This window comes from Pristis pectinata, chromosome 7, assembly GCF_009764475.1.
Source record: "Pristis pectinata isolate sPriPec2 chromosome 7, sPriPec2.1.pri, whole genome shotgun sequence".
Classification (NCBI taxonomy): Eukaryota; Metazoa; Chordata; class Chondrichthyes; order Rhinopristiformes; family Pristidae; genus Pristis; species Pristis pectinata.
Window position 1 is genome coordinate 103,061,179 of NC_067411.1, and position 18,465 is coordinate 103,079,643.

General features: G+C 42.2%; 1 protein-coding gene across 1 annotated transcript in view; it reads right to left on the reverse strand.

The window, feature by feature from the left end:
• msh3 (mutS homolog 3 (E. coli)) overlaps positions 1 to 18,465 on the reverse strand; it is a 209,193-nt gene that overhangs the window by 152,972 nt on the left and 37,756 nt on the right. Inside the window, 4 exon segments of the mRNA XM_052019597.1 lie at positions 2,654 to 2,763; positions 5,047 to 5,131; positions 12,482 to 12,596; positions 14,306 to 14,418. Of these exon segments, the coding sequence (XP_051875557.1) occupies positions 2,654 to 2,763; positions 5,047 to 5,131; positions 12,482 to 12,596; positions 14,306 to 14,418 (423 nt within the window).

Consider the following 18,465-nt stretch of genomic DNA (forward strand, 5'->3'; position numbering starts at 1 on the left):
AAATGAAGGCATCAGAGAAAAGTAAGAACCTAAACCAATACTGACCCCAGAACACTCTACGCAAAAGATGCATTTCACTGTGTGTTTCAATGTACATGTGACTAATAAAGATCTTATCTTGGATGTGAACACTTATGATTGAATTCATCTTGTTATTGATGCAATTGTTCATTCAATGTAAATATACAAGGCAATACACTGAAAGTACTCAGGAAATTGAAATATTTACTTGCAATTATCCAGAAAATATGATGTAGATTTGTTTATTATTGTTCGTGCAGCAAATGCTTATTCTGTCCTGAGCTAGTTTCACACAGTGAAGTATCAGACCAATATCAGACTAACTGTAAAAAAAATTCCACTGTGTTGATTCCTAGATTGAACGAGTTGATGAATGAAGACCGACTGAGCAGTCTAATGCAGACGCAAGAGAGACCGCGGATGCTAAAAATCTGGAACAACACACAAAATGTTGGAGGAACTCAGCGGGTCAGGCAGCATCTATAGAGGGAAACGGATGTCGATGTTTTGGGGCGAGACCCTTCTTCAGGACATTTCTTCAGAAACATCGACTGTCCATCTCCTTCCTTGCATGCTGCCTGACCAGACTGAGCAGCTCAGCAGATTGGGCCTATACACACTGTAGTATAATGGAATGCGAGGTTATCCTATTGAACTGGAATATTATTGTCACATGATAAATGACTTGGATGAGGAAATAGAGGGATGGGTTAGTAAGTTTAAAGATGACACAAAGGTTGGAGGGTTTGTGGATTGTGTAGAAGGTTGTTGTAGGTTACAACAGGATATAGACAGGATGCAGAGTTGGGCAGAGAAGTGGCAGATGGAGTTCAATCCGGAAAAGTGTGAAGTGATGCACTTTGGAAGATTGAACTTGAAGGCAGAGTACAAGGTCAATGGCAGGATTCTGAGCACTGTGCTGGAACAGAGGGATCTTGGGGTCCAAGTCCATAGATCCCTCAAAGTTGCCACGCAAGTTGATAGGGTGGTTAAGGCGGCGTACGGTGTGTTGGCCTTCATTAGTCGGGGGACTGAGTTCAAGAGCAGTGAGGTAATGTTGCAGCTCTATAGAACTCTGGTTAGACCACACTTGGAGTATTGTGTACAGTTCTGGTCACCTCATTGTAGGAAGGATGTGGAAGCTTTACAGAGGGTGTAGAGGAGATTTACCAGGATGCTGCCTGGATTAGAGAATATGTCCCATGAGGAAAGTTTGAGCAAGCTAGGGCTTTTCTCTTTGGAGTGACAGAGGATGAGAGGCGACTTGATAGAGGTGTACAAGGTTATGAAAGGGATAGACAGAGTGGACAGCCAGCACCTTTTCCCCAGGGCAGCAATATCCAATATCAGAGGACATCAGTTTAAGGTGAGTGGAGGAAAGTTTAGGGAAGATGTCAGAAGTAGGTTTTTTTTTAAAAACACAGAGTGGTGGGTGCCTGGAATGCACTGCCAGGGGTGGTTGTAGAGGCTGATACAATAGGGACATTTAAAAGACTTAGATAGGCACATGGATGAAAGAAAAATAGAGGGTTATGGGAGTTGAAGTAGAGAGGGGGATAGATAGAATGGGGATAAGGTTTATCAGGATAAGGTTGGCACAACATCGTGGGACGAAGGACCTATACTGTGCTGTTCTATGTTCTAACTACTGCCATTTCTCATCACAAAGCCCTGGTTGAAATGATAGGCATGACCAGTGATCAGTTCTTGCTATTACAGCGCCAGTGACGTGGGTTCGATTCCAGCCGCTGTCTGTCAGGAGTTTGTACGTTCTCCCCGTGTCTGCGTGGGTTTCCTCCAGGTGCTCTGGTTTCCTCCCACATTCCAAAGATGTACGGGTTAGCAAGTTGTGGGCATGCTATGTTGGTGCTGGAAGAGTGGCGACACTCGCGGGCTGCCCCCAGCACATTCTCAGTAACGCAAAAAGACGCATTTCACTGTGTGCTTCAATGTACATGTGACTAATGAATAAATATCTTACCTTGTAATCCACTATAATCTCAGCTCATTCTGCACTTGCAATGAATTATAAAACAGCAGCAAGCTCCTATTGATACTAACCTTTGTCAAAGATCATGTGGACAATGACATAAAAATAGAGAAATACTGAAGAGCCTCTCCTGTGATTGCCTCATCTGCTAGAGAACACTGGTAATGACAATATCATTGAATCGCTAATGAAATGAATTGCTGGACTGTGACACACAAGACAAAAAGGAATTGGGCTTAACACAAATAATATAAACAAAAGGGCCCTTGTGCAATCATCCATGTAAAAAACCTGCCAAAACCCCACCATCCAGTTGTTACACACTCACAGTTAAAATCAGATATGGAATACATGTTGGAGCAAAATGTTACGCTTTGAAAAGGTTAAGACGTTAATCTGTAATTTAATCATCTCCACATACAACGGCACTAATCCCCAAAATTACCAATCCAGCTGTACTCATTAATCTTTCATAGAAATCCTTCGAAAAGATTGCAGGTTGATCACAATTCCCAACATCAGTCCCAGGTAGTCAAAGACCTGCTCGGCACCACTGTAATTTATTCTTCGGCTAAACTTTTATTGCAGTAAATTAAACACATTAGCTTCAGCACAACTCCAAATGAGCACAGTGAAACTCACCTTGCTTTTATTAAGGGCTGTGACACCCATTTCCTCAGTAACCGTCTTCCAAAAGAATTCTGGGTACGATCAAGGACCCAAAATAGACTAGCTTTCGTTGTGCCAGTGGTCTGCCAAGAATGAGGAAATTAGATACAAACTATTATTTTTTTTATGAGGGTAATTCTTGTAAATATTTTTCCTGCTTTGAGATTATTACAGAAAAGAATACTGGCAGTTGTAACAGCACCTCTCACATGCAACGCAAAGATCTTTCGAGTCAAAGTGCCTTTGAAGTCTTATCATTGAGCTAAAAGAGGGCAAGCTGTTGCATCAACAGCACAGTTTTGAATTTACGATGTATTATTGAAAAACAAAGTCTTCTAAACACTGTCATAGAAATTCAAGCCTGAAGATTAAAAGAATACATTTTATATAAATAGTAATGGTTCAAAAATCAGGCTTCACCAGTTGGCCAGGGACTCTGTCCTGTTTAGTAGCCGAGATAAACAGAACAGAATCTTTCCAGGTTTGATCCTCCATCTGTGCCAAATTAATTGAGACATTATGCCAGCAGTTGGGATGCTACAATAACTTCCAGAGTATTTGCTAGTGGAAAAGTCTGGCCAGTCTGCCAATTGCTAACCCCTGTGAGAGTCTTCAATATTGCCAAGCTTCCCAATACCAAATATCAGGGTCTTTACATCACTTGGGGACACTGATGCCCACAGAGTCATAACCCAAGTAGGAACACTTGGAAAAAATGAGAGTAGAAAACTGGGGAGACAAGGAAGGGAGGAAGTAGAGAAAGAGAAATGCAAATTTCAGTTTGTGATTGGGCAATAAAAATATAAAAAACACAAGCCCACTGACAAAATTAAATCCAACTTTCATCTAATTCAATGTATCTATTACTACATATCAAAGGTTTCGAAAGCCATTTTATCACTTCCCTTCTTTAAAACAGGAACACAAAAAACACATTAGTAGTAGGACTTGATTTATAAGGTTCAGCATCTTAAATGCCAGATACTTTGTTTTTGCCTTTCATTTTACCAGTAAATATCACATAAAAAGGCTACTTTTGGAAATGCATCCATTTTTCTTTTAAGTAATAAACAGTTAGTTTAACATTTCACTCTGTTAGAAATACTCGGAAGAACTACAAGACAAATTATTCTGTAGTTACTCTCCTTTCCATTCATAGATCTAAACAACTAGAACGTTTGAACCTGTGGGGAAGTCTACACAATCAACGGCCAAAGGGACCACTATTCCAATCTGAAATGGCTACAAACAACAGAAGAGATCGACCAAGTTTAGGATGACAAAGGTATGGGAAAGGAAAAGACAAAACCTGTGGAACAATCCATCCACTGACAACCTGCAAGCTACCAGAGCATTTAAATCACTTAAACTTGTGGAAAATGTCAAGTGCACAAAATGTACTTTCTCACCATTAACCTGCCTACCAATGGCCTGATTGGGTTTCATCAGACCACTTGGCTTCTCCATCCATGTCTGGGCCAAGGCTGTGATAAGGTCTGGAATCAAGCTCCAGAGGTGAGGGGAGGGTGACTGTCTTGATATTCAGGCAGCACTTGACTGAGCTGACGTTAAGGAGCCCTGGTAAAACTGAAGCCAGTGGTTATCAAGGAGAAAACACTCCAAAGGAAGACAGTTGTGATCCACGAAACACAAGTCAGGAGCATGATGGAACAAAAAACAGAACACTGGGAGAACCCAGCAGGTAAACCAGCATCTGTGGAGGCAAAAGGTGCAGGTCGACATTTCAGGTTGAGACCCTGTATCCAGACGGAGGGGGAAGATAGAGCAGAACGAGGGAGGGGAGGGATAGAGGCTGGTAGGAGATAGGCAGAACCAGAAAAGGGAAGTTTCTCAGCAGATAATTGCCACTTTCCTGGGTGAATACAGCTCCAAGAACTCGCAAGAAGCTCGACGCTGCCATAGGCAAATCAACCTGCTCGACTGACACCCCATTAACCACCCCAAGCGTCCATCCTCTACACTAGTGGCACACAGTGCCTGCAATTTCTGCCATCTACAAAATATACAGGCTTTACTCACCTTGACTACTCCAACAGCACCTCTAAAACTGTTACTCCCTACCCACCAAAATGGGCAGCAGGTTCCCCTCCATCCTGACGTGGAAATATATCACCTGTCTTTCCCCTTCACTGGGTCTAATATCCTGCAACTCCCAACCCAACAGAACTGTAGGAGTGCCTTCCCCAGACCGACTGCAGTGCTGCAGAAAGGCAGCTCACCATCACATCCCCTGGGGTGACTGGGGATGGGCAATAAATGTTGGTGTTGCCAGCAATGCACAGGTCCCAAACAGTGAATAAGTACAAAAATGCAACACACTATTTCATTTGGCTCCTTCCTCTTACCTGGTTTTGTAAAATTTCCAAGTTCTTTAAGGTTGTTCCATTGATTGACATCCAAGAGGACTCTTCAGAGAACCTACTCAGCTTACTAGTCAAAAAAAATGCTCATATTATTATTGGATAATAAAGGAAACCCCAAATACATTCAGCTTCTACTCAGTTATCTGGTTAAATCACCACTTTCTTTTGATTCCTTTGAAAGTACTTTTTGACTGACTTCAGAGTACTTTCTACTGTCATTGGTTCAAACAAATAAGTCATAAAACCTAAAATCAAAAGAGAAACCGTCAGAAGTACACAGTTGTTGGCTGCGCCTGACAGCGACCAGTAGGGCAGGAGTTTTGTTGCAGAAGGTATGGGGGCAGGATGGGGCAGAGATGGATCTCATCGAAGTGGTTGAATCATCTGAAATGGGGACTACTCTCTCCAGGTACTAACCACTGAATTTCATAATTACGTTCCATTGAACTTTCGTTTTTAGTTGGTCCATATGCACATACCCAGGACTAATGTAGGAACCGTCAGGCCAAGTTGGCTGAGAATCCATACAAAAAGTATCCTACACTCCAGAAGAGGAGGTGCTGGTGGTCTTTAATCACATAAACACGGACAAATCCCTGGACCTGACCAAGTGCAATCCTATTGTGGGAAGGTAAGGAAGGAATTGTTGGGGCCCTGGCAGAGATATTTGCATCATCGTTAGCCAGGGGTGAGGTACCAGAAGATTATGTGGCTAATGTTGACCCTTTAGTTAAGGTCTGCAAGGACAAGCCAGGGAACTACAGGCCAGTGAGTCTTACATTAGTGGCAGGAAAGTTACTAGAGGGGATTCTGAGAGACAGGATCTACCTGCATTTGGAAAGGCAAGGACTGATTAGACACACTCAGCATGGTTTTGTGTATGAGAAATCATGCCTTACAAATTTAATTGAGTTTTTTTTTGAAGAGGTGACCAGGAGATGTCACTGGGACTGGAGGGCTTAAGTTGTAAGTAGATAGAACACTACAGCACAGTACAGGCTCTTCAGCCCACAATGTTGTGCTGACATTTTATCCTGCTCTAAGATCTATCTAACCCTTCCCTCCCACATACCTCTCCATTTTTCTATCCAAGAGTCTCTTAAATGTCCCTAATGTATCTGCCCCCACCACCTCTGCGAGCAGTGCGTTCCACGGACCCACCACTCTCTGCCTCTACCTTCCTCCAATCACCTTAAAATTATGTCCCCTCGTGTTAGCCATTGTCGTCCTGGGAAAAAGTCTCTGACTGTCCACTCGATCTATGCCTCTTATCATCTTGTACACCTCTATCAAGTCACCTCTCATCCTCCTTCGCTCCAAATAGAAAAGCCCTAGCTCGCTCAACCTGTCCTCATAAGATGTGCTCTCTAATCCAGGCAGCATCCTGGTAAATCTCCTCTGCACCCTCTCTAAAGCTTCCACATCCTTCCTATAATGAGGCCACCAGAACGGAACACAATACTCCAAGTGTGGTCTAACCAGAGTTCTACAGAGCTGCAACATTACCTCGTGGCTCTTGAACTCACTACCCCGACTAATGAAGGCCAACACACCATATGCCTTCTTAACAACCCTAATAACCTGGGTGGCAACCTTAGGGGATCTATGGACGTAGACCTCAAGATCCTTCTGTTCCTCCACACTGCTAAGAGTCCTACCATTAACCTTGTATTCTGCCTTCAGATTTGATCTTCCAAAGTGCTCACTTCACACTTTTCCAGGTTGAACTCCATCTGCCACTTCTCAGGCCAGCTCTGCATCCTATCAATATCCTGTTGTAATCTACAGCAACCTTCTACACTATCCACAACACCACCAACCTTTGTATCATCAGCAAACTTACTAACCCACCCTTCCACATCCTCATCCAACTCATTTATAAAATGATACTGGAAAAGCTGGGGCTCTTTTCCCTGGGGTGTAGGAGGTTGAGGGGTGAGCTTATAGAGGTGTATATAATCATGAGGGGCATAGGAAAGGTGAATAGCCATGCTCCTTTTCCCAGGGTAGGGGAGTCTCAAGGCATGGGTTTAAGGCAAGAGGAGAAAGATTTAAAGGGGACTAGAAGGGGAACTTTTTCCACTGAGGGTGGTACGAGGAACGAGCTGCCAGAGGAAGAGGTACAACTACATTTAAAAGACATTTGGACAGGTTCATGGATAGAAAAATATTGGAAGGATACAAGCCAAACGCAGACAAATGGGACAAACCGAGGTAGGCACCTTGGTTGGCTTGGATGAGCTGGGATGAAGGGAGTTTCCCTGCTGCATGTCTCCGAGATTCAACGCCTCTAGGATGTGTGATTTGTTTCTCTAGAAAGGACAAGCTCTGGCTCTCTGTCACAATCTCTCCAACTAATAGTCAGGAAAGCTTACGTGCAACCATGACTCTAAGCACAGAACGCTGGCAACTTTCACACTGCACGTGCATATCGAATCACCCCAAGTACTGGCTTGCTGAGGCATTTTATCTTTCAATAGTACTGGCTTTTATAACAGCAGGTTAAGCAAGATTGCAACTCTGCTCTGCCATCCCCATCCCACCATATATTCCACATCCTAACTTGTAACAAAAGCTATCTTAGGACCCTGTTGATCAAGGAGTTTGGGCTTAGAATGCCAAATGTTATTCAGTTGCAAGTGGATGAATCAAATTTAATTTCATGAGCTCTTATATTGAGAGTTGGCCTAATTTCCACAGATTTTTATCTTGGTTTATATATTACTTGTTTAGTAATAGAACCTTGAAGGTCCCTGACTCTCTACTACTAAAAAAAAAGAGTGAGCAGTGTATTCACATTGGTCTATCTCCAAGCATTACCCATCCTTGATCTTGGATTAAATGTCCTTAAGTGAACTATTCATTCTTTTTGCAGATGAGTGAGAATAGGTTAAATTTAATTAATCACTTCGATAGTCAGGGCCTGATCAGAAATGGTCAGCATGGTTTTGTGCATGGGAGGTCACATCTGACAAATCTTTTGGGGTTTTTCGAGGGGGTTACTAAGGGGATAGATGAAGGTAGGGCAGTGGACGTTGTCTATATGGACTTTAGTAAAGCCTTTGACAAGGTCCCGCATGGCAGGCTGATCTGGAAGGTTAGGTCGCATGGGATTCGTGGGGAGCAAGCGAGGTGGATTCAGAATTTGCTCAATGATGGGAAGCAGAGAGAGATGGTTGAAGGTCAATTCTCTGACTGGAGGCCTGTGACTAGTGGGGTGCCACAGGGGTTAATGTTGGACCTCTGTTGTTCATTATTTATGTAAATGATTTGGATATGAACGTACATGGCACAATTAGCAAGTTTGCTGATGACACCAAAGTAGTCGGCATGGACCAGTTGGGCCAAAGGGCCTGTTTCCGTGCTGTATTACTCTGACTCCACTGTAGTGGCAATATTGATAAGCTGAGCAAGGTCTTGTGTGCATTGCATTTTCAAAGACTAGCATCATTTCACTCTTAGGCAGCAAATCACAGCAGTTGTTAATGGACTATTAGGCTAGCAGCCTTGAATTGTTGTTCATAATTCAGTGAAGCAGCCAGCATAATCAAAGACCCCACCCACCCTGGACATTCTCTCTTCTCCCCCCTCTCATCAGGCAGAAGATACAAAAGCAATGAAAGCACGTACCACCAGGCTCATGGACAGCTTCTATCCCACTGTTATAAGACTATTGAATGGTTCCTTAGTACGATAAGATGGACTCTTGACCTCACAATCTACCTTGTTATGACCTTACTGTCCACCTGCACTGCACTTGCTCTGTAGCCTGATCAGGTTTCAGATTTCTTGGTGGGAGAGCATTTTGGAGACAGAGCCCATAACTCCCTGACTTTTACCATAGACTTGGAGAGGGATAGGAGCAGACAATATGGGAAAGTATTTAATTGGGAGAGGGGGAATTATGATGCTATCAGGCAGAAACTTGAGAGCGTAAAGTGGGAACAGATGTTCTTGGGGAAGTGCATAGCGGAAACGTGGAGGATGTTTAAGGAATACTTGCATGGGGTTCTGGATAGGTTTGTCCCATTGAGGCAGGGTAAAGAACCATGGTTGACAAGAGATGTAGAATATCGTCAAGAGGAAGAAAGAAGCTTTCCTAAGGTTTAGAAAGCAAGGATTAGACAGGGCCCTGGAGAGTTACAAGGTAGGCTGGTAGGAGCTTAAGAATAGACTTAGGAGGGCTAGAAGGGGGCATGAGAAGTCCTTGGTGAGTAGGATCAAGGAAAACCACAAGGCATTCTACACATATGTGAAGAATAGGAGGATGACTAGAGTGAGGGTAGGACCAATCAGGGATAAAAGAGGAAACATGTATCTGGAGTTGGAAGAGGTAGTGGAGGTCCTTAATGAATACTTTGCTTCAGTATTCACCAGTGAGAGAGACCCTGACGTTTGTGAGGATGGCGTACGACAGGCTGATACGCTGGGGCATGTCGACGTGAGGAAAGAGGATGTGCTAGAACTTTTGCAAAACATTAGGATAGATAAGTCACTGCAGCCGGATGGGATATATCCAAGGTTATTATGGGAAGTGAGGGAAGAGATTGCTGTGCCTTTGGCGATGATCTTTGCATCCTCGCTGGTCACAGGAGTAGTGACAGATGATTGGAGAGTGGCAAATGTTGTTCTTTTGTTGAAGAAAGGGAGTAGGGATAACCCTGGGAATTACAGACCAGTGAGTCTTACTTCAATGGAGGGCAAATTACTGGAGAAGATTCTTAGAGATAGGATTTATGGGCATTTGGAGAAGCATAGGCTGATTAGGGACAGTCAGCATGGCTTTGAGAGGAGCAGGTCGTGCCTCACGAGCCTGACTGAATTCTTTGAGGATGTGACAAAGCACATTGATGAAGGTCGAGCAGTGGATGTGATGTACATGGATTTTAGTAAGGCGTTTGATAAAGTTCCTCATGGAAGGCTTATTCAGAAAGTCAGGAGGCATGGGATGATCCAGGGAAACTTGGCTGTGTGGATTCAGAATTGGCTTGCCCATAGAAGACAGAGGGTGGTGGTAGATGGAGCTTATTCTGCCTGGAGGTCAGTGACCAATGCTGTGCCTCAGGGATCTGCAAGGATCTGTTCTGGGACCCCTGCTCTTTGTGATTTTTATAAATGACTTGGATGTGGAAGGGTGGGTTAGTAAATGTGCTGATGACACGAAGGTTGGGGGTGTTGTGTACAGTGTAGAAGGTTGCTGTAGGTTGCAACAGGACATTGATAGGATGCAGAGCTGGGCTGAGAAGTGGCAGATGGAGTTCAACCTGGAAAAGTGTTTAATGATACACTTTGGAAGATTGAATTTGAATGCAAAATACAAGGTTACTGGCAGGACACTTTAGCAGTGTAGAGGAACAGAGGGATCTTGGTGTCCACATCCATAGATTCCTCAAGGTTGCCGTGCAGGTCAATAGGGTTGTTAAGAAGGTCGAAGCTTTAGAGAGGGTGCAGAGGAGATTTACCAGGATGCTGCCTGGATTCAAGAGCATGTCTTATGGGTAGGTTGAGTGAGCTAGGACTTTTCTCTTTGGAGAGCAGGATGAGAGGTGACTTGATAAAGTGCACAATATGATAAGAGACATAGATCGAGTGGACAGTCAGAGAATTTTTTCCCCCAAGGCAAAAATGGCTAACACAAGGGGGCATAATTTTAAGGTGATTGAAGGAAGGTACAAGGGGGATGTCAGAGGTAAGTTTTTTTTAAACACACAGAGAGTGGTGGGTGCGTGGAATGTACTGCAGGCGGAGGTTGTGGGTGCAGATACATAAGGGACAGTTAAGAGACGCTTAGATAGCCACATGAATGATAGAGAAATAGAGGGCTATGTGGGAGTGAAGGGTTACATAGAGCAGGATAAAATGTCGACACAACATTGTGGGCCAAAGGGCCTATACAGTGTTGTAATGTTCCATGTTCTAGCTGTGACACTTTACTCTGCATTCTGTTATTGTTTTACCCTGTACTACCTCAATGCACTGTGTAATAAATTGATCTGTATGAATGGTATGCAAGACAAGTTCTTCACTGTACCTGGGTACAAGTGACAATAATAAACAGATTCCAATTCCACAATTCTAACCATCAAACCCTGGACAATCAACTCATCTCATGTGGGCTTTGCAATGTGATACATTTATCCAGAACAAAAAAAAACAATAACAATTTTCATTTATACCTCACCTTTAACATAGAGCATAATTAGGTTTAGAGTAAGGGTTTAGAGGGGAATCGGAGGAGGAAACTTATTCTCCAGAAGGTTGTTTGGAACGTGAACCACACTGCGTGAGAGTGTGGAGTATGGTGGGGCAGCTGCTCTCACTACATTTAAACAGCACTGGACAAGCACTTGAGAAGGGCATGGACCCAGTGCTGGCAAATGGGACTAGTGCTGATGGACACTTGATCACTGGTGTGGACGTGGTGGATCAATGGGTCTGTCCTTCGCTGTACCCCTACTCTATGACGTGCTCACTTAAACAGAATTATTGCATGGCTAACAGCTTTTTAAACACATTTATTTCTTACCCACCCACCCCAAACTGCCACATCATATTCAAAGTTCCCTAAATCAAATAATCTGTCAATCCACACTTTTATTTTAAACTCCCAATTTTATTTGTGTTACTGAATTCAAATTATTTGCTAACAGTACAAATAAGCGATTGTGCATGACCAGAGTTCATGACTCACCACCATACAATGACTGAAAATCCTCCTCTTAATGGGGAATATTAAACAGCACTGACTAATGAATGAGATCAATATTCAAATCATACAAAAGGATGTGGTGTGCCAAGTTTCTGTCCAAGGCAGGGTAAAACTCCAGACAACTAATTTCACTTTTGCCAATTTTAAATCAAAAGCTGCAAACCTCGACTGCTCCTATGAATGATAGGACTGATTCATACCAATGTGTGTTTTTTTTAAATAAAACTACTAGAACACAGAGTCTCTCCTTAAGTTATCAACACGTGTTCTCTAGATATGGGAGTGAGGTTCGCTAGAGTTCTGTGATTGCCGACAGCGCCACAGCCTTTCAAGTTGCCAAACAAAAATTCTTCATGTGTCAGCTCCTCAGTCATTGCTGGGGAAAGTTGGCCTCACTTGGCGCCCAGATCCCCTTTCCTTTAGAAATCAATGCTTAGTGAACAGAGTGCTAGCCCTGGCTGACATTTCCTACTCTTTATCCACGAGGAGTGGAGACCAAATGCAGGTTCATTTCCAGTAACCAAATGAGACAGTCTATCTTGGGATCGTTTCCTGGAAAGTCTCTGAGTTACTAACTTCAAAACACTGAGCCTTATGAAGAATTTCCCTTCTGGTTACTTGCAAGCATTTGTAAACTCAGCTCAAGGTCAGAAGTGCATGAGCATTGAGAAAAGAGAAATTAAAACACAACCATTTCCCCAAGCTCACCTCAGGTTGTTTAGGACCTTCTCCAGTTTGAATTCAGATAAATATTTGATGACGGCTCCCAAACAGGATACAACAGGTATCTCCAAATTTAATATCATGGACAATTGTTGTGATTCTGCAAAACAAAAAGCATCTCTTCAGCACAGTGGCATCGTGAAACTCATGAAGCTGAAGATCATGTCCAGTAGTTACTGAACCAGATTAAGAAGCTTCAGTATCTAAAAGACATCTTCCTTATTACTTCAGAGAGATTCTTAAACAAGAAAAACTCCAGACGTCCAATTTACTGTTAACATCTCAGGGATACAAGAACCAGGAACAGGGGTAGGTGACAGGCCATCCAAGTATCACCTTATCAGACATTACCAGCAGAATGGAGGTTATAATCTGATCAACCCTGACCTCATTAAATGGAAGGAGGTCAGAAAACCAAGTGGCCTACACCTGCTCCTAATTCATGTTCACATCCACAGTCCCCCCCACCAAGGTAGAAAAATTCAAAGAGCCACAGCCCTTCCTTCACAGGGGAAAGATAAAAACCTGACAGAGTAACCTGACAGCACTTGTAGAACCAGAGGGTATAGACTGTTGTGAACAAGCTGCCTAACTGAATCACAAGAGATACACTCCTGGCACACCAGATCCAAGTCTATGTTTAGGGGTTACCTGAAGCATCCTACTGTTTCCCAGTGGCTCTGAATGGATCCATCAACATATTACCTGCAGGCTGGTACATCCCACTCCACAAGTCCAGATGAGCCAAATGACAGTTGTTATTGGACTCCACTGAAGTCTACCTGGGGGGCCAATTAGGCTGGGATCAAACCAAAAGATCCCACCTCCACAATCCAATGCCAGCCTGACTTGACACAAGACTGGAAACACCATTCATTTGAATGTGGATTCCAGGCCCGGAGATTGGGAAGGTGAAAGTTCAGTCCAGTTTTGTTTTACTTTATTTGAATATCTCCTATTGTTCTCATAATTGTTTAAATATATTTTAAATATACATTTTTAATTATTTAAAGCAACTTTAAAGATTTTCATAAGGTCTATATAAATCAGAGGCCATCAAAAAGGCAAAGCCTTTGGAACGTTGAAAGGCAAAACACCACCCACTAACACACTTTAACCCCTCTTGAAAGAAACAAACAAGCCAAGCAGATTAGAAATCGTATGTTTAACTAACAACCTACCTACAAGTTTTCATGAATTAACAGCTTCTTACCCGATGCTTCTGCACCCGCCCCTTCCATACACATTGAAGAGATAAAACTCTGGTGCATTCTCTGAGCTGGGAATGGATTCTCTGGAGAATGCAGAAAGCAAGCAGTGGGCATGTTAGAGCCAGCCTTCTTGCGAGCAGAACTCCAATGCATACTCACAGCCCGCTGCCTACCACCCGGCAGAGAACTACTGACAGCAACCTCAATGTTCTGTGCAGAAATCCTGAAGCTGCTGTCAGTTACGCAAGGAAATGAAATCATAGGCTGACAGTTTCACTGTCATTAGTCTCAACAACCCAGATTATTCTGTTGTGATGTAGCTGTTCGATAAAATCAAGTGGATCATTTTAGGAGGCAATTAGTTGTCAAGCGTATTACTCTGCGCCTAGGTCACATGTAGGCCACACCACACAAGCGTTATAGCTTCCCTTTTCTAAAAGGACACCAGTGAACCAGATCGTTTTCTGCTAAAAGAAGTTCTCAATTATTGAAATATCTTAATTTAACTTATCAGTTCCCACTTCAGGATACAAACTCCTGCTTTGGAATGCTCGTATCCCCAATAATTTAATGCAATCTGACCACTCCAATACTCTACCTGATACTTCAGCAGCTCCAGGTGCATAAAACTCTGAGGTTAGTTGGAAAGCATTTGTGTACTCAAAATGGAAACTGTCCATCCGCTCAACACGAATTCTATCGTCACCAAGGCTGCAAGGGGAGGAAATGGATAAGCACCATCACTTTCAATCAATTACACAATTTATAAAATACATATTTGCAAGATGGAGCATGAATATTTCAGGAACATAAGAAATTGTCACCAATTGTGCAAAGTATTGCTTAGGTATGAAACATTGTTCAGAAGTCCCTTTCACTTTTGGAAGATTCACTTTATGCTTAGACTTTTTCCACATTATCAACATCTGGAATTAGATCTATTCAAATATTAAAAGCCAATTTTAAATTAAATACACTCTATACTGTCATTAAAATCTGAACTCAAACGTTGCCATGGTTTTGGTAGAATCCAGCTAATTAACGGTCTGTGTGCACCAATAAAACTGCCCGAACAGCAGTACAGACAAATATCTGAAAGTGGGCACTGCAGGAAAGCAGAAAGGTTTCCCAAAATAAAAGATACGCAATAACAATACACCACTTGTGAAAAACCATCATTAGGACTGAAGTATTATTTTATATAATGGTTCTATTTCAAATAAAAAGCATTTATAAAGTAATATCATATTGAAATATTTCAGAATAGTGTCCTGTGGTTTCACTGCAACCTCACATTCCAGGCAGAAATGAAAATCGTGGGTTGCAGTAAAATAACAAGAGGGTATAAAATGTGCAAATTTAAATTACAGGCTGGCTCATCAATCAGATCATAAATTGCCCTTTGCTGTGTCCTTGTACCATAGTATTGTATCATTTCCCCAAATAGTTGAATGACATATAAACCACATAGCAAAGGCAGCTCCCAGCTAATTAGAGGTGTTAAGAAAAGGTCAAGATGTGAAGTTATATCTTGCAGTTTCAGTAGTTAATGGGACACATTATACTTGAAAAGTTAATGCTGTTTTTCATCTTATTTATTCTGTTGCCATTGATTGCCAAATGTCAACAACAAACAGTTATTGAGAGAGATGAATACTAATTGATTATTTTCATTTTCTTTAAGTCATAAATATTGAGAAGATCTGAAAAATTATACTGGTGCTAGAATATCACCTTGAATTAACAATACAAAAGGTCCTTCAAAGATATTTGAGTTTATAAAGAGCAAGACTGAAGCTGCAAAGTTTAGATCAATGCACTCAATTTCCTTCCTTTACATGTATGCACTTCCTCTCTTTCTGTTAAAGTTTACCTGAACAAATTGTGCAAAATCTGTCTTATAGATTTTGGTCAAATAACTTTAAAAATCTGAGGAGAAACATCTCAGAAGCCAAAGAAAAATAATCCACCAATGCATCCAGGGAAATGTAGTATACTGCACACGCTGGAATTGCAAAACCCAGCTTCAGCTAACTGCACCACAGCTCTGGGCAAGACCACAAGATCAAGTCCAAGTTCAGGATTTTAAGGAATGGCCAAGGTAAATCCATCAAGAGACACAAATAACTCCATAAGATAAGCGAAATAGCAACTTCAAATTTATTTAATCTCATGTACTGGGGATTAGAGTTGTAGACACAGCCCAGCGCGTCATGGAAACCAGCTTCCCCTCCTTGGACTCTGTCTACACTTCCCATTGCCCTGGTGAAGCAGCCAACATAATCAAGACCCCACCCACCCGAGTCTCCTCTCCCATCAGGTAGAAGATACAGGAGCCTGAGGGCACGTACCACCAGGCTCAAGGCCAGCTTCTATCCCACTGTGATAAGACTATTGAACAGCTCCCTTATACAATGAGATGGACTCTGACCTCACGATCTACCTTGTTGTGACCTTGCACCTTATTGCACTGCACTTTCTCTGTAGCTGTTACACCTTACTCTGTACTGTTATTGTTTTTACTTGTACTACATCAATGCACTCTGTACTAACTCAGTGTAACTGCACTGTGTAATGAATTGACCTGTATGATCAATATGCAAGACAAGTTTTTCACTGGACCTCGGTACAAGTGACAATAATAAACTAATACCAATAGTAGTTTTCCAAAATGATCATTAGGAAGTTTGTTATCTCCCAAGATGTGTGGTAAAGGCAGATGACTGCCACAGCATCCCCACTCGGAGCCCTGCGTCTAGAGTGCAGATTAAGCCGCCAGCTACAGACTGGGCCTTACAGAACCCAGCGAGCTGATGGAAAGTGTGCAGCTGCTCTGCTGGTATCACTGCATAGTTTGTCAGGCCATTTCCTGATCAACTTTGAGAGACCAAAAAAGCAGCAAGTACACCCTGTGGCAGTGGTTAATAGCATCAGTCATGCACATTCAAATATAACTTTTCAGAAACCAAGATATTGTGAAACACAGCACAGGTGGCGTTTCTTAGAAATCTAAAGCTGGATTTAATTTCCATCTCCATGGCTACATATAATTTAACTGAGAATTGAAACTCAGTTGGAAGTTAATATTAAGAGATTGCCAAGGAAGAATGCAGTGATCTGATCCAGACAAAAACAACCCAGAGAGTAGCAAAACATGCCCCTTTTGGAACAATTAATGTCACCTAGTTCCTTCTCCACTCCAACACACTCCAATTTATTCGGACCAGAATGGTAAGGGTACACAAGGTTATACAAATCAACTGTTTTTTGTTCGTTAGCAGGGATGTGCAGGGGAAACCAGAACTTCAAGCCACAGATAAGATAGATGCTGATAGAACTAATAGGGAATTCAAGAGAACCTTATAGAAGGATGGAGCAGTTAGGACATGGAACTCGCTACACCAAGAGGAGGGGCAACTAATATAGTGGGTACATTTATTAGGAAGTTAGGTAAACAGAAAGGGATAGAATGATGAAGATGTGTGGGGGGAGAACACGCAAAGTGCATGTGCCTACATCATCTGTTGGGCTAATGACCAGTTCCTGTGCTGTAAACATTTTGCAACACATTATAAAATTGAACATTTTAAAATACACCAAATGCTTAATAGAATGTATTTAGCAATTTAAAAAAACTTCAAGATTTCCGTCTCTTATAAAATGCAGAATTACTAAATCTTGGGAAATATTTCATGTGTTTTTATTCAAATTCTACTTAAATAAGCATGAATCTTTCACTTTCCCCTTGGAATTCACATGTACTACACTGCATCAAGCTCCCCTCTGCACCCCTCCCTCACTTCTGGTTAATTGACTGCATTCTTTAAACATCTGGAAGTTACTAGCATAGATTTTATATAATAGTCTTTGATCTATCAACAACAGAACAGAAAGGCAAAATTTGTAATATTATTTAAGAGCCTGACTTGTGCCAACTCCTACAATTTGCAACCATCACCACCCCTCCCCACCTTCAGAAGCCTCGGGTTCCATGTATACTTTCTTGTGTTTAACTTGCATAAAGGCATCAGTGTTTTTGCAAGACCATGCCTCCCAAATAATCACAATATGCAGCTCACTCCAGAAACTGGCTTGTTTTGTACTGCATAATCTCATCTGGCTTGAACTCAGGTAATCAGTGTAAACAGTCCATTGTTTTAGATTAATCACAATGCTTTGGAAAGCCTGCATTTTTAAATAATCCACAATTACAAGTTCAGTACATGTTTCTTTTTATGCTCCAAAAATAATTGGCAGGTGTCGGTGAAGTTTTGATACCTAGAAATTGAATGTATGAAATACACCAGAAAAAGGCATTAAAACAGGACCTGTGCAATTCTCATTGGGACTTGTCCCAATTTTGTACATCTGGCTCTGCTGGGCAGGCTTCCGATATGGGCAACAGCTCTAAAAAGGCACACTCCATGTGGCAGCAATACACATTTCAGCTCCCTGGAGGGGACAGATGCTCCAGAAGAGGAGAGACTACCTCCACAAATCACTCAGTGACATGCAGATATTGATGAAAGACACATGCTGGAAGGTCCTGTCTATTGGGAGGAGGGGAGATGACCGGGCATCCTTCCAGACTCAACACAAGATGGCCACTATATACAGAAGGTCACCCCTCAGCTTCCTACAGTCCAGGGAAAGAAGTCCCAACCTATCCAGCTTCTCCTTATAACTCTAACCCTTTAGTCCCGGTAACATCCTTGTAAATTTTATTTGCACCCTTTCCAGTTTAATGCCATCCTTCTC